We start from the raw sequence: 21,629 nt of genomic DNA, 5'->3' as shown, positions 1-21,629 counted from the left end.
ACTCGATTGTGGCTACTCTATACAGGGGCGGATCCAGGACGGACTTCTGGGGAAGGGGCGGTCGGCAGTAATACTGCTACTTTTAAGAGCTCCAAACTTGTTATGGATGGGTTTATTTATATATAAAATAAGAAAGTTTCCTCATGTGGGGGGGGGGCGATGGCCCCGATCGCCCCCCTCTGGATCTGCCCCTGAGGTTTGCTATCTTTCTCAAAGACTTACCCTTCTTATGCACTTTAATAATTACTTTTCTTGTCTCCTCATTTGTTTCTGTTCGGTTGCTTCCCATTTCGACAGCCCACCGTGCAGTTTTTTCAATCCTATTCACAACTAAACTCATTCTGTTACTCGTCATGCTATACAGAGGTGTATACTCAGGTGAATACTAGTGAACCCCAGTTGTGGTATCTTTGTTTCGTATTCGTACGTCAGGTGTACGATCACTTTTTGCGTCTACTCTATATATTTTCTACGGAATTTATTTACTTTCTGACCATTAAACTTGTCTTTGTGGTTCTTTATTGATATATTCATAAAGCTTAGTTTTCATTATTCATATTGTGTGTGTTATTACACTTCTTAAATTTTCTGTTTCTTTTTCGCAGGCATTTTCGTTTCAATAGCATAGGTGTACGAACACTTTCTGCGCTCACTGTATGTACAGTAAATACAAATTGACTTTACGAAGTATACAATGTAATTGTTCAATAATTAACATAAGCAGGCATTCATTAATTTATATTAATATAATAGTTAACAAAACTAATAAGCGGGTGATTGATGACTCAGTGGTAGAGTTTTCATCTATGGTATTCTAACCCAGGACATGTGGGTTTTCGATGGCTAATTTTGTGTTCGAAAATTTTCCCGGTGGTACTCTTGGTTCCCTTTCTTATATTTGTTCCATCATCACTCATTAACGAATTTAGTTTATCAAAACTCTATAGCCATATATTCATTCTGTCCGTCAGTGAAACAAACAGTCTCAAGAACTATCTGATGGATTACCAATCAATTTTGGCCATGATGTACAGAGTCAATAGTTAAGAATCGAGTTCCCTGATGAATGTAATATTCAAACCGGAAGCGGTACAAATCAACCATTTCCGGTTTTAACGTTAATCATTATATAGTAAATATGGTAATAGATAGCGAGAAGCGGTTTCCAGTAATCGACATATATAACATTCATGTAGATAGCATGTTACCCAGTTTGTGCATCTGCTGAAAATAATGAGCTTAGGTATTTAGAGAGCATTTTCCGCTTTAGAAAATGTGTGCTTGGTAAAGAATGTAGAGATTTAGCTGAGTCAGGCACGTAGCTAGAATATGGTAATAGGAAGGGGGGGGGTCTGTCACGAAATACTATGGTTATTTACCAGGGGCTCAATCATTCTAAACTATTTTATTGGCAACATATATTGATTCGTTTAGCCAAGATTTCTAATGGGGGCATGATACTGTGGTTACACACCAGAGGCTCGATCAATCTAAATATTTTACTGACAACATACCCATATTGATTGGTTAGGACAATAAAATGAGGATATATTAGTAAGTATTTTAATAAGAAGCTATGAAGAAATCTCGAGTAAAAAATTATAAAAAAGTATTGAAAAAGATATAGTCTTCCGAGGTCATTCGAACGGTGTCGAGAATTTTGCGTCTGGGAAATTTGCGCCCTACCTCAAGAACAGGGAAAATTGCGCCTGCGATGTACCTCCACCGGGAAGTTTGAGACCTGCGAAATAAAAGAACCTATTGGAGCTTACGCATTTCCTCGGAGGGGCTGACATTACAGCATAAACAATCCTCCCCCCACAACCATGCCATTTGTGATTTATTTTCATTGTGGCTATATAAGGGGAGAATAAACTTCAATATAAGCCAAAAGAACACAACGGATCAACGCAATCACTGCTTCTTCCAGAGATGATTTTGGGGGAACACTGGCCTCCCCAGAGCTCTCAGAGTGCCCCCTCGGAGGAGACCAAAATAATACGTCTATAATATAATAATAAATAGAATAGTACCAGCAGTGACCCCCCTCCGGAATACTAAATGTGCCCCCCGGAACATTTTTCCTGAAAGAACGACTGAACGCAATTGTGTGTTTGAAGTGTAATTCCAGCAAGTAAACACACTGTACATAGTTTTCTTGATAATATTACTGAACTGATTTTACATTCACTTTACATTTTCTTTTCTATATTTTGTGTCCTGAAAAGCAAACAACTCTCAAGGATTGTGAACAGAGATATCTGGGTAGAGCCAAACAGCCTTTTGTAGATTAAATTATACTCTTTGATTATATTAATAAATAATTATATATCAGTCATTTATACGTTTATTGTAAATTTTGTAGTATAATGAAAAATTGTATTTGTATGGATTGCCCTTTAGTGAACTAAAATTGTATTTTTTTTTCATTTGTTCGGAATATTATAACGGATGGAGTAACTCACTGAGACGATGAGAGGCAAGCCTAGTTCAAGTGCGAGTGGAAGTTACTTTACACAATACAATAATAAGTTGAATTGTAGGGCGCTAACATCCCAGTGCAAATATATAGCCGGCGCATTTTCCCCTCTTTTTGGGGTAGGGCGCAAACATTCCAGTGCAAATATATTGCGAGTGCATTTTTTCCTATTTTTGTGGTAGGGCGCAAAATTCTCGCATTCAAGGAAAATATAATGTCCGTGAAGTTGACAAGCCACTTATGTCAGACTCCAATTTCGACTTTAAACGTCGCTAGTGCTACGTTAGTGTTCGATAGTGACGCAAATCGTTAGTACTCCAACTGCATGCCAACACGCCCACTTCTAAGAATCATCTCAAAAGTGAGGTTAACCATTAGAGCAAGTAAGTGCTCATTGGTGCCATTAACATTAACGTTAAAGCCTCCATCGTACGGCCCTTTGAGTAATAATAACACCACGTTTTTTGCTAGTCTCAATGCGTCCCTATATTCTCGCGAATATTCTGACGTGCCCAAGTTAGTTACTTTTTTTTTGGGACTATTGTTTATGTTATTGTTTATTGTTTATTGCTAGTCTGCAGAGTAGTCCTTACATTAATATGCCATTGTCCTTGATAATCATTGCGTATTTACAAGCAATTTGTTATTACTGTTAGAAGATATCAAAAAACAAGATAAAATATACTACTTAACGGTTCATATTTTTCTTTTACAGTACATAAACGATTAATAATAATAATAATAATAATAATAATAATAATAATAATAAGAAGAAGAAGAAGAAGAAGAAGAAGAAGAAGACTATTCCAGCATAAAAGTTATCAATTGCATTACACTGGCAACAAGCGACGCATATTTTAACTTCATAAAAAATCGTTTCTCACGATTTTCTGGAAAACTACGTATGATAACATCTTCATTATGTCAAGTTGTTTATCTCAGTGTAATATATGTCTTACCTCTGGACAATATCACAGTAAAACAAAAATTAAATATTAGGAGTACATCGTACTTTTGGACTACATCTCATTAACCATGGGAAGATTGAGTAGTGTATACTTTAAGATATAAGTTTCAGCTTAACTTGCATCATACATTCTTAGGATTACAAAAAGGAAATTTGTTCGTTTGCATTTGAACAAAATTCTTAGGATTACAAAAAGAAAAAATAATTTTTCCGAATTCCGGAATTTTTCCGAATTCCGGATTTTTTCCGAAATCCGGAATTTTTCCGAATTCCGGAATTTTTCCGAAATACGGATTTTTTCCGAATTCCGGAATTTTTCCGAAATACGGATTTTTTCCGAATTCCGGAATTTTTCCGAATTCCGGATTTTTTCTGAATTCCGGAATTTTTCCGAATTCCGGAATTTTTCCGAATTCCGGAATTTTTCCGAATTCCGGAATTTTTCCGAATTCCGGAATTTTTCCGAAATCCGGAATTTTTCCGAATTCCGGAATTTTTCCGAAATCCGGAATTTTCCGATTTTACTTTCCGGATTCCGGAAAGTAAAAATTCCGGAATTGGCCATCCCTAGTATATACTAAATTGAGAGAAAGCACGAAATTCATGTTATTATTCAGTCCAAATTCTTTTGTCTGCGCGAATTCTAGCAAGGAATTTTAAGCTTAAGTATATAGCACGATAATTATGCCTGTTGTACTGTACATGGTTGCAAAACATCATTGCCTACTCTGAGGGAATGACGCAGACTGAAAGTATTTGAGAATAGAATCCAGAAGTGCAAATTCCGACCAAAGAAGACAGGAATGGGAAATGGCGGAAACTTCATAACGAGGAAGTACATAATTTAATAAGTGTACCTGACATGGTTAGATTCATAAAGTCTATGAGATTCAGACGGGCAGGTCATGTAGCCAGAATAGAAAAAAGTAAGACCGCTTTCAAAATTTTAACTGGTAATCCAATCGGAAAAAGACCATTAGGAACGCCTAGACGCAGATGGGAGGACAGTTAAGATGAATCTCGCAGAAATGAGAATACAAAGTAAAAACTGGATCCAGTTTGCTGAGGACAGAAGTCAATGTAGAAATTTCGAGGATACTGCGTCAGTGAATTTTGGAAATGTTTGCATCTGTTCGACTCACCGTACCCTCCAGTGATCAGTCAGTTGTTCCCTCCAAAAATTATTTAACCCATTTGTATATTGCTGACTTCTTCATGGCATTCTAACCTAACCATATTCCAGTATTTCATCATCCTTCTTTTCTAGATTCACCAAAAATTTCACGTTTGTTCGTTGCTCTAGTTCCAGCTCAGACGTTTTCACTAAGAACACACAAGCACAAACAGTGAACGCCACTCAGCACGAAACCGCCACCCGTCAACGCAAACACTGCTGTAAGACACTGAAATAATAGGCTTCTGAAAAAATATAAAGCTGCTTGTGTAGTGCTGCCCTCAGTCACAGGTGGCGAGTTCGCGAACTTTAAAAAAATGAAATTTTTGAGTTTTACGTCCCACGTTAATGCCGGTTAGGCTAAAAGAGACGGTGATGATGAGAGATGAATGAAATGGTGGAATGAAGAAAGTGGGAGGAAACGGGAGAACCCCGAGAAAACCCACGCACACGGTGTTTGTCCACCACACAGTTCACTTGGCGGGAGCAGGGTTTGAACCTGGGACCCCAAGCACCAGAGGTGAACGCTCTACCACTGAGCCACCGCGGCCCCATTTCGCGAACTTAATTGTCAGTACATTAATAAAATGTTTTCCGTTATTTGGTGAAATACCGAGCTACTTCGACTCTGAGTTGTTGGTTATTGCTATTGAATTTTATATTTTAAAATTAAAGAATCTAACTTTTCACTGTTTAGCTTAGAATTGATTCTGACGAAAGGCATTCTTACATTATGCTTGAAATATCAGTGGGCAGTTAATGAGTAGTGGATCATCACTGTTGGAACACAAAGATTAGTATAGTATCTATAAAATAATAATAACGAAAAGACAAGAAATATATCTAATTGTTATGTTTCCTAAAGATTTTATTAACGTGTTCCTGTTCTTTACATATGTTAATACTTAAAAAGCCCGTAGATGCGTGTAAGTCACTTAATATGCTTATTCGCTTACTTAATTGGAGTGTCGGATTTACGTATAAGCTAAACAAGATATAGCTTAGGGCCCCACTCTTTTGAGGGCCTCCCTAAAATAAAGGAGAAAGCTGGATTTACATTTCCAAAATATAAGAGAAACTGTAAATATCTAAGATAAAAATCTACATATAGCAACAGTGCTTCGTGTTGTGTAAGTCCTGTGATGTAAGTAACGGGTCCCCTTCTGCTAGCCTAAGTTTTAAAATATCACTAGTTCCTTCATTTCTGTATATAGGACGCCTACATTCATTAGGAAACATAAAGGGCCCCATTACTTTCAATAGCTTAGGACCCCACCAAACCTAAATCCTGCTCTGCTTAATTGGGGGGCGCGGTGGCTCAGTGGTAGAGCGTTCATCTCCGGTGCTTGGGGTCCCTGGTTCGATTTCAGCTCGCGCCATGTGTGGACTTTGTGGTGGACAAACACCGTGCTCGTGGGTTTTCTCGGGATTCTTCCGTTTCTTCCCACTTTCTTCATTCCACCATTTCATTCATTTCTCATAATCACCGCTCCTTTAGCCTAACCGGCATAATCGTGGGACGTAAAACTCAAAGATTTCATTTCATTTTTTCGCTTACTTAATTGTTTTCATTTAGAAAACATGGAGGTGAGTTTGAAAAATTTAATAGCTGTTTACATTTTTTAACCCCTTCACAACCAAGGGATATTGTTGTCTCATTTTTTAAACTGTCCTAAAATTGTAGTTGATCATTTAAAATGTTTCAGTTTTCATGTATTAGCTGTTAAAGATACAGGAAGCACCTAAGTAAGCTTGAGTATAAATTGCTTTATAATAGTTTTGTAATCCCATTCTGGTTTCGTTTAATTTTTACCAGCTACTTTTGGATTTTTGAAGAATATAGGAACATTATAATTGCTAACACTGTGCAGAGGAATAAAGAAAAATTAAAGAGTTATCGTTTGTACAACTGCTTGTGCTTTTTTAATTTTTATTTTCATTTTTTTTTTTAATGCCGTATTTATCAAGAGACATGTTTGTCCCAAATCATGAATAGGTGAACGTGTGATGATGATTTATAGAATGTACACAACTTTCGCTTAAATAACTAAAAGAATATTTTCCTCTTTGCCAACAATTGTTATGGTCCTCAAAAGGGTTAAGTAATTATAACTAATTGTCGTAATTTCTTTCGTTGATAGTAATGAGTTGGAGTGCTGAAATTCTTGTTAAAAATGCCTATCATTCAGCGAGTAGAGGCGTCTATTTCGATCGAGCAGGTCGACTGGATGTGGCCTCATACTTTTACAAAGAGGCAGCCAAACTTTTGGAACAGGCGTCCCGCCAGACACCTTGTAATGACTGGCTCACTAAAGCTAAGGAATATGAGGGGCGTGCACAGACGTTGGATGCCATGCGTAAGTACAAGTATTCCATTATACGTTACGACTTTAATTGGTAATATCGATTTATCCTTGTAATTTACATTAAAATGTATGCTTTTCCATATATCTGAATAAGGAGCGTTCCTGATTCTGAGCGCGATTTCTTGCGAGAGCATAAAACACAAGTAACTTTTCAGTGGTGTTATCATCGTCATAAGCCTCTTGTGCTTGGGGTCCCGGGTTCAATCCCAGCCCCCCGCAAAGTGAACTTTGTGGTGGACAAACACCGTGTGCGTAGGTTTCCTCGGGGTTCTCCCACTTTCTTCATTCCATCATTTCATTCATTACTCATCATCACCGTCTCCTTTAACCTAACCGGCATAACCGTGGGACGTAGAACTCAAAGATTTCATTTCATTTTTCATCGTCATGAAACAGTTTGGGAAGTCGCGCCCAGAGTCAAACACGCTCAGAATTTAGCTAAGTAGAATTAAGAGGGTTCACTTTGACCTTAAAATTCAGGGAGTCAGGGAAATTAAAATAAATCAGGGAAATGCTTTAAAAATATGCTGAGAATAAGGGAAATTGCTATATTTCACAGAGTCATGGGAAATGCAATCAGATTTCACAAAAGTCTTTCATATTAACAAGCATTACATTGCCCACAGAACATGTAAAAAGCACCTCAAACAATTGATGCATATTCAAAAAGATGGTGATAAGAAGCTTGAGAAACCCCAAAAGTAATCAAACCTTAAAGCTTTGAAAGAACAAATTGAATCAAAAATTTTACGTTTGGCCGATTTCGTTCCTTCCCCCTCCCGGGCAGAATGGATTCACCTGACCTGGCTCGTGGCGTCCTGTAGTGTTGTGCAGTGGCTTCCTGGGAACGAAGTTGTTTTTCCGCGCGGACGACAATATCGCACAAAACAGGACCATTGTTGTGAGTGTTGTGTTAAATTTGTTTCCAAGTGTGTGTGGGTTTCCGCTCTGTGACCAAAATGCCGCCCAAACTAAGCCGGTTTTGGGAAGGCTATGTTACGGTTCTTTATGACGCCCACTTTAGTGTTTCTGTCATTAGAAAACAGTGCAAGAAGAATGGTTGCAACATCAGTTTATGTGGAATAAAAAATGTTATTAAAAAGCACAAGGGCAACGAAGCTTCACCATTTGGATCACCAACGAAGTTGCCTAGGAAGCGGGAATGCACCAAGGCCACCTCCACCATGCTGAGGAAACTTCGCAAAATGGCAATGCAAGAAAATCCGCTAACACGAAGTGTATGGCTAATCGTCTTGACGTGTCTTAGGGGACTGTGAGCCGGACGTTACACCATCAACTCAAGCTGGAAAAAGTCATGAAAGCTCGCGGCCATCTTCTCACGGATGCCCACCAAAAGGAACAAAAGTATAACGCCCGGAAGCTGTACGAACGGCATCTGGCAAAACAAAGGTGGATGTACGTCGTAACGCTCGATGAAGCATGGATTTACCTTTCCAACTGCGGCAAACCTAGAGCCATCATGTACCGAGAGAAAGGCGCCAAGAACTTCAGAAGGTGGGTCCGTGTCTTTCCCAAAAGGATTCATGGTCGTTACTGGCTACTGTCACCGAGGTAAACTGAAGGTTCGTAGGGTGGCGAAGAACTGCAAAATAAATTTTCAGTATTTTCAGGAGCAGATCATGCGACCGATCTACGAGCATGAGATTCCAACAATGTACGGAAATGACGCCAGTCTGGTGTGCATTCACATGGACAAGGCCTCATCACATACTTCACGATCGTCCCTCGCATTCTACAGGGAGATGGAGGAGGCAAGTGGTATACAGGTGATACCTTTCAATGAGGTACCTGTTAAATCTCCAGATGCAAGTCCTATGGACTATTGTGGATTTGGATTGCTGAAGCGGGCTTTGGGAAAACTGCATGTGACAACTGTGGAAGGACTTTGGAAAGCTGTGCAGAGGGAATGGGACAAGATTCCCCTCCCAGTTCTTCAGAGAAGCCCATTACAGTGGAAATTACGCTGTCGGGCTATTGTTAGGAATTAAGGGAAACACATCAAGCACTTACGGACAAGTCGAAATTGATCAAATGTAGACTGAACAACCTCTGTATTACAGAAAAAGTAAGTTAGGTGTGTTGACTGCAAATAGTCAAAGAGGTACTAAATTAAGGTATATGTTTACTTGTTTATATTAGGTGTATATTCAGAATGCCGAGATATTACATTAATGTTTAATTATTGTTTGGTGCTAATGTTTTATTGTACTCCAAATACAGAAAGTTTTATTCAAAAGTATTGCAGGTAAGAAAGTAAAGCGTGTACTGTATTTTAAAACATTAAAAGGAGAGCGTTTTACGCCAATGGAAATGGTGGTGGCCTATTAAAAAGCTATTATTGTTATTTTTTTAACTTCGTCATAAATGATACTATCGCGAGTCAAGGAAAATCATGCCCAATTCAGAAATGCACATGTCATGAATGTACAGGGGATTTCCTGCAGGATATGAATCCGAGATACGTTCTCAACAGAGTTTTCAGATATGCCCTGATTTGAAGATTAGTCCAAAAAAGGTATGAGGTAAGCCTTGATAACAGTAGACACGGAAAGCTTCGGCGGAAAGTCGAAAGTGTTAGGAACCGTCAGCTCCACGATTTCTTGTATTCGAAATAACGCGTGCTACGATGTATTCAATGTATTTCGTCACGGTATACTTCACTTTTTTTTTTTTTTCTCCATTTGTAAGCGTGAAACAAAATATAGCAGCACACGTTTCCTCGAACATGGAGAGACCGTGGTGCTGACTTTCCTTAACATTTCCGACATCTGCCGAAGCATTCCGTGTTCCTGCTGTCGTGGCTTATCATGCCAACTTTGTGCCAACCATAAAGACAGAGTATATCTGCAAATTCGGTCCAGAGCATGTCTGGGAATTATACGCTGCACATACATTGGACACTGTTGAAATATGCATTTCTGGATTGTGTATGTGAGACTTCCTTTACGGTGATAACGACCGCCATCCACACTTCCTCGAATTCGAAATAGCGACTGATGAATGAAATTTAGCGTTTTCCTGAGTTTGGGCAGCCATACGTCTGAAAGTATGCACTTTTCCCCACAAATCCGTATGAACTTTTTATCTTAGTCTCCGAAAGGGTTTTGTGAACAGAAGCTTACAATAGCCTCGGTGCTGAAAGGAATGCTGAACTCCAGTCCAACCGACTAGTCTACTGAATTTTTCAGTATGTAGTAACACTCTCGCAGATGTACCAAAACACACGTTTATGTTGAAAAGGAAAATTCAGTACAACGATGCCTCAACATCATTTCGAAAACCTTTGTTATTCATAGAAAGACAGGATTGTGAGATCTCATTCGGACAAAATGAATTAAAGTCAAACTGATATCGTTAACTGAAAAATACAAAAGATCTGGCCTATACGGAGATTAAAAATTCTTTTAAATTGTACCGATGCTCGCTGACCTCTTTATTAATAACTTTTATTTGCTATTAAACTGGTAACATATGGTTAGAATTATGCTTTCTTGTAAAACTTTCCTGAGAGAGAAAAGTAAAATAAAGTTTTTATTTCTCAAACAGTATTGAACATGCCTCCTTGAAAAAATATTTGAGTTATTCAATATATCATAGCGATAGCACTGGGCAAGAACAATTTCCAGAATGAAAAGTACTTCTTTAATAAGCTTATTAATATCCACTCCAAGAAGAAATTTCCAAAAATCTTCGTTTGGAGTTTCTGGACGTATGGGTGTGAAACCTGGACATTAGCAAAACAACAAAAACGTCAGCTCGACACAATGTAAATATAATTTGGAGAATTGCAAGAACTACTTGGACCGACGGGAAGAGCAACAAGATGGTACTGCAGGAAGTAGGTATGGGAAGACAGCAACTTTAAATTAATAGAAGTACGCAATGCAAGCTAATTGGACATTTACTCAGACATGATGCCTTTCTCTAAAACATTTTCGAAGACAAGATCTTGGGAAAGAAGACGAGGGGACGACCGAGAACATCTTGTTTTAAAAATGTGATCAATAAGATGAAATGTTTTTCCTACATGGAAGTGAAAAGGCCTGCGGAAGACTGAAAGCTATAGCTGCAAAGGCAAGGCATAGGCCTTTGAAGAGGAGAGAGAGAGAGTTTGAGATTGTGATTGAGTGTGTATCCTTTACCAGCTATTAGCAATTACTCTGATATCGGTACTTCTGACAGAAGTTGAAATAACATAAAGACTAATATTTGAAATAACATTATAATAACTAATATTAATAGTTGAAATAACATTAATAATAAAGTCCTTAGACTTAAAAAAAGAAAACAAACAAATAAATAAATAAATAAAATCAATCGTTTCAAAGATATAGATTGAATTATATCTGAACAGAAATACGATGAGGTTTTTAACTTAAAACTGAAAAATATCTAGAACAGGTATACGGCAAAAATCTTCATCGAACGGAAGAAACGAAGTATAAGGTAACTAAGAAAGTTCTTTCGCTTTTTGTGGAAGTCTATATTCAATTAGCACTCACACCGTGAGTTGAATGCGAATGGAGATGGGACCTCCACAGAGCATCATATGGGGGTACATGCTGTATGAGTTCAAGTTGGGGTCAAACGACGCTGCAGCGGGGTAGACAATATGCCAGGCCTTTGGTGAGGGTGTCGTGACTATGCAGACAGTGCAGCGGTGCTGTAACAAGTTAAAGACGGTGACGAAACACCCGAAGATGCAGGAGCTCCTCCGTGGCTAAGCGGTTAGCGTACGCGCCTTTGGCGTGGGAGACCCGGGTTCGATTCCCGGCGGGAGCTCATGTGGTTCGGATTCCACGTTAATCAGTAGGTCCACGTCTCATATAGCCTCGCTGCTGAAAGGGACGCTAAACTAAAATCAACTCAACAACCCGAAGATGCACTACGTACCGGAAGACCAACACATGTACAAAATGAAGATCTTCAGGCAGCAATTGAGGCCAGACATGTAACGACTGGGACTACAATTCAGTGTGAGTGGATAAACCATTCGGCAACACTTCCATTAACTTGGGAAGCACTATAAGTTGGGTCGATGAGTCATACATGATTTGACTCCGGGCCAGAAGGCAACGCGAGCAGACACCTGTGTTTCTTTGCTATCTCATCTTAGGAAGGAGCCGTTTCTGGACAGGTTGTTGACATGTGATGAGAAGTGGGACCTGTACGAAGCTCCACTGCGCCGTCATCATTGGTTAGCATCCCATGAACCGGTTCCAAAACAGCCGAAACCAGCATTGCACTAGAAGAAGGTCCTCCTGTGTGTTTGGTGGACTGCTTGCAGCATCGTGTATCGAGAACTGCTACCAGCTGGTCAGAGCATTAATGCAACTGTGTCCTGTCAGCAGTTGACCTGTGTTAAAGAAGAACTCAAAACTCTGGAGCCAGTACTTCTGAATCGCAAAGGGGTCCTCCTGTTACAGAACAACACTAAGCCCCCACGTGGTTAGGATGACCCGGGCCGGGACACCATTCTATGTCTTGGATGGCAAACAGTATTGCATCCGCCATACTCCCCAAACATTGCACCGTTCGATTATCACTTGTTTCATTCCTTGGACAATCATCTTAGAGGACGCAAGTTCAAATTTCTAGTAGAGGTAAAAAATGCACGTGATACTTTCTTCGCTTCACGGCCCACCACGTTCTACCGCGATAGAATCCATGGCTTTCCAGAACGTTGGCAGAAGGTAGTCTATGCCGATAGGGAATACTTTTGATCTTCCAGGTACGTCTTAGGTGATATATCGATGTTCGAAAGTGATGAGTGAAAAAGCGACAACACTTTCTTGGTTACTTTTATAAAAAGTTAATGTATTGAAAAGGAAATGAATTTACCTGTGATAAAATTAGCCCGTGAAAGTGGAATAGGAGCCAACTTTGAGAACTTAAATGGGAACCTGCATTTTTGTTTTTTCTTAATTTAGGATTCTGATTCTAGGAGGAAAAATAAGTAAATTTTATTTGAAATATTTTTCTGGACTCCGGATAAATGATGCTATAATCAATGAAAATGAGGAATCAAATGTTTGAAAAGAAAAAAAAAAACTACTTTATCAGTATAAATAACGTGCCCCTATTCCTGGGCAAGCTGACATACATATTCTTTGCTAAACTTGGACTTAAACGTCATCTGGACTGTTGGATTCAGCACTAATCTTGGTCATTTATTCACATTTTCTTTTTCAGCCCTTCTCATTCTCTATATAGATGGGGGCTGAACTTGAATGACATCAAACTTGTCGCTCTTCAAATTACTGACCCCGTGGCCCTGTGAAACAGTGGATTCAACACTAATGTTGATTGTTTTCGATTATTTCCAACTCCCCTCGGTGCTAAGGTGCCTTTCCAACACAGTATATTTGTTTTCCGATCTAAAACAATAATGTATGTTCACTTGTATTTAAAAATGAGTGTACGAACAGAGTTAATTATTTCTAACATGAGATCGTGAGATACTCTATTTTTGTTATAAATCTTAAGACCAGCTCTTCCCCTTTAAATATCTTTCTCCTTCCTTAGGATACGCATCAGAAAATCTAAGTGGCCTACAGTCTGTTCCACATGTAATCTCTTCGATACAGTTACTTACAAGTATGCCAAGCAAACGGTCTGGATTTGGATACCGAACAAACGAAAAACATTTTATATATATATATATATATATATATATATAAGATAAAACACCTTTTCCTCTTGAGTCCCCTTCTCCCCCCTCAGAAAATACATAAAAATGTAAATAGTCTACCACCTCTTTTTGACTATGATCTCTTCGATGTACTTACTTAGAAGTATGTCATACAAATGACTTGGATTTGTAAAGAGGACAAATAAGCAAACAAACATTCATTTTTATATATAGGATTATAGTGGTGTGTAGTATTTCTGTTCAGACACAATTCAGTCTATATCTTTGAAAGATAGATTCTACGAAGAAAAAAAAAAGCTTAAGAACCATTTTCTTTTATGTGTGTAGAATTTTATGAACTAAAATTTTTCTCCTAACTTTCTCCCTCGAATCATTGATAATTTTTCGAGATCATTGCAAAAAAGGCTAGAATCTTCCCTACCACTCACCAACTGCCCTCCAAAAAATGTCACGGCTTCTTTTCAGGATATGCTGAGAACATCAAAAAATAAAGATCTTCACAATAATCCAGCTTGTTTGAAATTTTTTAAATTCTAATTTTACTGGGCTATTTTCGCATTAAACGTTTTTTACTCACCTGTGTCTTAAAAATTCTTCCAGGGAAGCCAATGGAAATCCGATTATTGTTGATCGTTCAGTTAATTCTTACTACAGTAGAAAGGATAAGATAAGAAATTGATTCGTATGTTCAAAGTGACTTGAACGAAAGTATTTTCTCTGGATTTGCAAGTCGCGTATCAAAGCCCGAGCAAAATACATTAAAATTGAAAATCTGTATTAATACTATGCAGCGTTAAAATTACAATACTTTTATCTGAACACCACTAATTCTAATTTAATAAATAATATATACTTTGGTCGGAATTTGTCTTTTATTTTATAGAATTACGGTACTTTTCTTCTGAGTTGAGTTGATTTTGAGTTTAACGACCCTTTCAACAGCACGGCTATATGAGACGGGACCTATTGATTAACGTGGAATCCGAACCACATGAGCTACCACTGGGAATGGGACCAGGGTCTCCTACGCCAAAGGCGCGTACAGTAACCGCTTAGCTACGAAAGAGCTAATATTTTTCTTTTATGTTGTTAGTGTGTACTTGGCCAGTAATATTTGAATGAGGTGTGTCTTCGCATCTTCGTTTCATAATGAGACTCAATGAGATCTCGTTTTGACTGTCTGTGCTTAAGCTATCCAAAGTGTTGCGTTTATTTTCCGGAATTTATTCTTACACTTCTCTTATTCTGCAATGTTTCAATTGTGATTCTTGTACATTTAAGCCTAGATTCTATGATCGTTCTAAGACGACTAGTGAAACTGTACTATTAAAAGTAATAAACATATAAATAGTAAATACAATATTTATAAATAACGCAGAGAAAATTTAACATTTAGTTTTTTGCACTGAAGTTTTTCTTGTAAATTTACGTTAAAAAAAAGTGATGGTATCTAAAAGCGAATAAGGGAGTGCAGAATTAAACTATTTTGTTCAATTTGTGGATTTATGTTATGTGGCAAAATATTTCGTTTTTTTTTTTATTATTATTATTATTATTTATTTATTTATTTATTTCAGAGGTATCAAAGAGTGTAGCTGAAGTTCAGTCCAATAGCCAAAAGATGCTCGGGAAAGCTCATTTCTTATTTACACAGGCGTTAGATGCAGATGAATCTGGTAATAAAGACGAAGCCGTGGATTTGTATACACAAGCTGTTGAACTTTGCCTTAATGCTGTAAGTTCAGTAAGAGTTCATTATCTGAAACAAATTTTCGTCTTTGTTTCATACAATGTCGAACTATTCGCTGATGTTCTTCTGTAAGATATCAAATTTTTGGTTCCTTGATTGTGATCCTTTATTGGTAGTATATGCAGGATGCGTAAAACATAATGTGGATTGTAATTAATAATACTTAGGGCATTTTCAATACTTTTGTTCTTTGAAATGGGATGATAGTCATTCTGTATTATGTTAGTTTTGCTCATACGTATTTGTACGCACATCATACGAGCTGACTATCTATAGGGTCTCAGATTTCTCACTAACATGTAATCCTATAAATTAATATATTTGGTCAGAATTTATAAGTTTTAGAATTCCTGATGCAGTAAAAACAAAATGAATGAAAAAAAAAATGTAATAGTACCAAGAGATATTAATCACACGAAAGTTACAGGTGAGAACTCTGCTTGTTTTTGTTAGTTATTGCTCATTTTTCTCAACTAGCCTTCTGGTAGAGGTTGTTAACAATATCTTTTCTTTATTTAAAAACATATACACCTGGAAAATGATATAAATAGACATGAAAAAGCGTGGAAAAAACCTGGAATTTAAGAACAAGCAAATAGTAGGCACTCTGTTACTTATTCATGTAGTGTATAGGTTTAAAAAAAAAAAATCCAAACACATTCAATCCGTCGTTGTGTATGTGTTCTCCTAACAATTACGCAAATATAACTTGTAGTATAGAGCTGGTGGCTTTAGTACACGAACAGTTTCCTACTTCTGAAAACTACAATCTCCTTCTTAGTATTGGCACATGACTTACTGGTTGGTTGTCCGTCCCTTACGTAGGGTTCTTGTTGAAATTCCAGGTCGTGTGAGGTGGTAGTGGGCACCATTGTGGATCCGTGGGTTTCATTTGTATTATTATTTTCATTCTACCAAGCATAAGCATTCCTACATTTGTTATCCATTCGCGTGAGCCAACAGTAATTTTTTTTATTTCTTTTTGGAAACAAATACTTGGTCACATGTCAAATTTAACGTTATTGTACCTTTTATTTGTTGAAAAATTTTTGAAATTGGCAACTTACGTTGTTCAGAACTCTGATAAGAATATTTCAAGCTGAGTAGAGTCTGTGCTTATAATTGTCTGACTTTCTGTTTTAAAAGTGTGTTGTTTATGAAAGTAATTTGTAATTTTCCCAAGAATAAGCCAAAACGAATTATTATTAACAGTAACGCACAAAGAGTGAGAAAGTGACTTACTAAACCGAGACTCGAACCCGGAACCTCGTGCTTATCGTGCGATGCGTTAAACACCACTCACTTTCCGTGTTATAGAATTCGCAGCTATAGAGGATCTAGTGTGTTAAAAAAATCGGTTGTTTCCTCCTTTCATTAGTTCATATATTATTAACAGTGTTCACAATAATTCCACGTCTTAAAAGGATTATAATTACTCCAACGAAATAAATGCAATCGGTAACCGCATAATCATTTTCCCGAAGCAGTCTAATTGTCAGAAATTAATTTCAATAAAAATGCATATTTTATCTTAAAAATTTAATGATGAAAAAATTCTAGAGAACATTATTTGATTGTACAGAGTTTGTGTTGGTTAATTTTAAGATTTGGGTAAACGTTAGACGTCGCATCGATAGTCCAGTATCATATCGAATTTTCAATTAGTTGCTAAACTGAGTATCGGGAATTCAGGAGTTTCTGAACTTCTTAATTTGTAATCGCTCTGGTGAACAAATAAAAGCTAGTAGTTTATTGCAAGGTTAATGAATGCAAATTAGTAGTTTATTGCTAGGTTAATGAATGCGAGACGTTTTCCACGTAATGTAATATTTATTTTTCGTGCCTTCTTGTGCATTTCCATTGATTTTCATGTTCTTGATTTTGTGCTGTATGCTGTAAACACGAGAGAATGAATGACAGAGATCTATTTTGTGTTTGTTTCAGCGAAAGTCTGTTCAGGAAACGGATTTACAAAATAAATTAACAGAGTTAGCTAAGCAAGCGCTTGAAAGAGCCGAAGAGTTAAAAGGAATCAACCAACAAGCTGAGGCAGGAAGCTCTTCTCTTTCCGCATCATCAGTAGTCCAGCCAAAACTTAGCACAGTACCTGAAACTGGAACATTATCTGTACGAGCAAGTAATGTTGCAGGCGTGCAAGGTATGTAAAATAATCATAATAAAAATAAAATAAAATAAATAAATACCTTTATAGTACCGAATATATAGTACCCTCTCGTTAGTTCCATTGTGAAGCATTTGTTACACATCTATATTTCAGGAGTTACACTGCTCTCTTCGTCTCGGCGATCACTTTATTTGGAAGGATGAATTACAGTAACCACGTTATGAAATAAAAAGTAAGAATGTTACCCAATACCGTAAATTATGTTTCGGCTTGGACAATAACAGATCACTTTAAAATGTAACTTGTTACAATTTTGCATCTACGTTTGTTTCTCATACCTCAGTGTTATCACACAGTAATTTTGATTTTTTGTGTGTGTGTGTGTGTGTGTGTGTGTGTGTGTGTGTGTGTGTGTGTGTGTGTGTGTGTGTGTGTGTGTGTGTGTGTGTGTGTGTGTGTGTGTGTGTGTGTGTGTGTGTGTGTGTGTGTGTGTGTGTGTGTGTGTGTGTGTGTGTGTGTGTGTGTGTGTGTGTGTGTGTGTGTGTGTGTGTGTGTGTGTGTGTGTGTGTGTGTGTGTGTGTGTGTGTTATTATAACACTATCTGTGTGGAGCGAACGATTTGTACATCCTCGTACATTTGTGCTTGAAGACTATTTATTTCACAGAGATGTTTATACTTCCTTTTGGTCCATCAAGCAGCGTTTTTCATTCATGTAGGTGATGCCTCTTACCTTTAATATCTCTGAATAAGGTCCTGATTAAAGCATATTGTTCTGGTATATTTTATACTTCGTTATATATTTTCAAGTTTCTTATTAGGTTCAGCTAACTTTCTCTCATCCTCCTCAAATTTCAAAACAACACTTAGGATCACTTTCCTTTGTGGACACCGTTGTAATACAGCATTATAATAAAATGTAACAAAACCTTAAAGATCTTATTTTGAGACCTATGTCGCATATCGTTTTCAGTAGGAAATCCGAGAATACTATTCAAAAAACATTATGTCGGTCCCAGAACAGGAACAATGAACACTGTGTCTTAATTTGAAACTCTACAAAAAGACAAATATTTCTGGATAACCTTGTAACTGAAAACAGCAGTAAATCTACTCAATAATGGTAAAATAAAACCCCTTCTAAAATACAGTGCGTAGATTAAATGTTCATTGCTTCAAAGAGTAATTTGTATATATATATATATATATATATATATATATTTTAAATACAGGTTTTGTACCGTATTAACTTCATTAGACGTCGAAGTAAGATAACTTGGGATTAATAGGGTTAATGTAATGCATATTCAATTTGCCTGGCACTACTCGTAAAACACTTTCTCAAACATTCCACGAAATTCCTTTTATTTGTCTTCAACCAGCAGAATCTATAGCAGCCATTGCAGTTGTTATTCTTTCTCGGAGATGATCCAGTTCCTGGATTTTGACCAGGCATATTTCAGATTTTAAACTTCTTATATCATCGCCCGTAGGGTTGAGGAAAGGTGATCGTGTTGCACGTTCCACAGGCCTGCTTCTCTCAATCTAGCATCTAGAAAACATGTTTGTTGAAGTTAATTATTGAAGTACGAAGGGTGATCAGAAAGTAAGGTTACAAAGCCTGCAGTGAAACGTGTTTATATTATTTCATACAACCAATACAGCCAATAGATAGTATACACATTAAATTCTTTTTCGACATAGCATCATATCGGTTGAGGCACTTGTCACATCGTGGGATGAGTTTGAATATTCCCTCCTCGTAAAAGATTCCGTCCTTGCATGTTCAGCCACGTTGTCACGAAGTGTTTTGCCTTTTCTAATGCAAAGCGACGGCCTTCTAGGTGCTCCTTCAAATGTGGGAACAGGTGAAAGTTGCTTGGAGCGAGGTCCGGGCTGTTTGGAGGGTGGTCGATGATGTCCTTGCGAAAATACTTCAACAGCCTGGTGGGTTGGCTACTGCGTTCCTCGTATGTGACGTTTCCTCTCTACCAGCTGCAAACTTTCAACACCATTCTGCAACATGCTGACGAGACATTACAGTCTCTCCGTAAAGCTCTACCAGCTGCCGGGGAATTTCAGCCGCGGTTACATGTTTCGCTCACATAAATTGAATAACTGAGCAGACTTCTTTGCGAGACCAGTTTCCGAAACTAATCGCCATTTGTGTTTACATACAACTAGCGCCGTAGATGGCGGGTGACTGAAACTCTGCACAGTTGCCAACTCCATGTATTAAAATTGTACAGACTGACATGTGAAGAGGATCTCAATGTCGTACAGCATTCCCGTGATGATAGTGATGCAGTGTTGCAATATTGTGCTGAGGGAGTGAGGTAGAGAGAGAGTGTGTGTGTGTATATGTATGTATGTATGTATGGTATGTATGTATGTATGTATATATGTAATGTATGTATGTTTGTGGTGAATGTATGTAATGTATGTATGTATGTATGTATATATGTGAGTGAGTGAGTGAGTGAGAGAGAGAGAGAGAGAAAGGGGGATAATTGATCATGTGAAAGCAAAAAATCGAAGTATGACTTGTTATCTTCGTGGACATTGATTTGAAGACAGAAAAACAAGTGAAAGAACTGCAAGCATCAGGTAAACTAGCTTTTTCAGGCTTGACTGTCAAAACCTTTTGCTGGATACAATCAAGAAGATTGTGGGAAGGAGCCCTCTGAAGTACAAACTGGTACGTGCTCCGTAAGTTTTGGATCTCAGGCTACAAAAGAACAATTCAGAACTTGCTCAGACTAGGATGAAACGCATCCTACAAACTGCATGAGCATAACAGAATATCTGATTCTGTAGCTTTGGAAGCAAAGTGTCAATTTATGTCTTTCTGTATTGAAATTCAAGGGTCTCCTGATTTCAGAGAATACGAAGTGTGACAGAAAGAAGATAGCATCAGGTTAGATGACTTCTTTGCAGAGGTGATGTCCAAGAAAGAAGATTATTCTGATTTGTGGAATGTGAAAATGTTTAATCTCATCCCATGGCAATGTTTCAGTGGAGGGCGGGTTCTTAGTCAATAAGACACTTATTGTAGAAAACCAAATCGAAGATTCTCTGGTAGCACAAATGCGGGTGCATGATGCAATTATGTAGTATGGAGGTGTAAATCTGTTCCTGGTGATCGAAAAATGCTTCTTTCAGTTCGTTCGGCTCGGAGACGCTATGATGAATATCAAACAGAAACGAATCAAAAGTGCAGAGGAAAGTAAAGTCAAAGTTAAAAAAATAAAACTTAAGTGCTGAAGTTGAAAAATTGGAAGCAAAAAAGAAACAAATGGAATAATGTTACAAACAAGAACAAGACGCTCGCGTAGAACAAATTCAAGAACTGAAGGCGAAACAAAATTCTGTTTAAAAAATGTAAATATGAGGATTACCATGTCTCAGAGGTGGCAATATTAGGACTGATAATAGGCCACGGTGGCTCAGTAGTAGAGCGTTCAGCTCTGGTTCATGAAGTCCTTGGTTCGATTCCAGCTCGCGCCAAGTGAACTTTGTGGTGGACAAACACCATATATATGGGTTTTCTCGGGGTTCTCCCGTTTCCTCCCACTTGTTTCATTCCACAATTTCATTCCAGGTTGTCTATCGGTCACGAAAGTCACGAAATCAGAAAACGGTCATGAAAGTCACGAAATTTAGCTTTTGGGTCACGATTTTTTTAAACTGTACAAATGTAAGTACAGATTGGAAAATTTTGTTCTATAAAACGTCAAAATTCACCACCAAAAATGTCTATAGTCGGCTTTAGACGCTACCAAATCGCAAGCAAAGTATGTTTCTATCACATGGATGAAAATTCGGCCTAATTCGCAGCCAAATTCGCTCTTCAAAATGTTAGGAAATTTTATAATTTGGTAAAGAAAAGGTCACGAAAAAGTCACGAAATTTCATTTTGGAATTTTAGTAGACACCCTGCTCCTTTCTCTCATTACCGTCTCTTTTAGCCTAGATGGCATACCCGTGGAACGTAAAACTTCATTTCATTTCATTTTAGGACTAATAGTAATAGGTCTCAGAGAGAGTTGGCAATATATTCCTGACTGCATGTTGTATTGCTTTTTATTGTTTTTTCA

The 21,629-nt window shown here is 37.7% G+C and overlaps 1 protein-coding gene across 2 annotated transcripts in view; it reads left to right on the top strand.

Annotated features, from left to right (window-relative positions):
* The window catches only part of LOC145671330 (calpain-7-like), an 89,607-nt gene that overhangs the window by 6,175 nt on the left and 61,803 nt on the right, over positions 1 to 21,629 (top strand). For both annotated transcript variants that reach the window (XM_081740338.1, XM_081740339.1), the window contains exons 2-4: positions 6,762 to 6,977; positions 15,237 to 15,394; positions 17,354 to 17,567. In XM_081740338.1, coding sequence (XP_081596464.1) covers positions 6,764 to 6,977; positions 15,237 to 15,394; positions 17,354 to 17,567 — 586 coding nt within the window. In that variant the 5' untranslated portion in view covers positions 6,762 to 6,763. The remainder of the gene's footprint in view (positions 1 to 6,761; positions 6,978 to 15,236; positions 15,395 to 17,353; positions 17,568 to 21,629) is intronic.

The sequence above is a fragment of the Thermobia domestica genome, chromosome 15 (assembly GCF_964235325.1).
Source record: "Thermobia domestica chromosome 15, izTheDome1.hap1.1, whole genome shotgun sequence".
Taxonomy (NCBI): Eukaryota; Metazoa; Arthropoda; class Insecta; order Zygentoma; family Lepismatidae; genus Thermobia; species Thermobia domestica.
The sequence above is the reverse complement of the archived record's forward strand: the minus strand, read 5'-3'. Positions and strand labels throughout refer to the sequence as shown.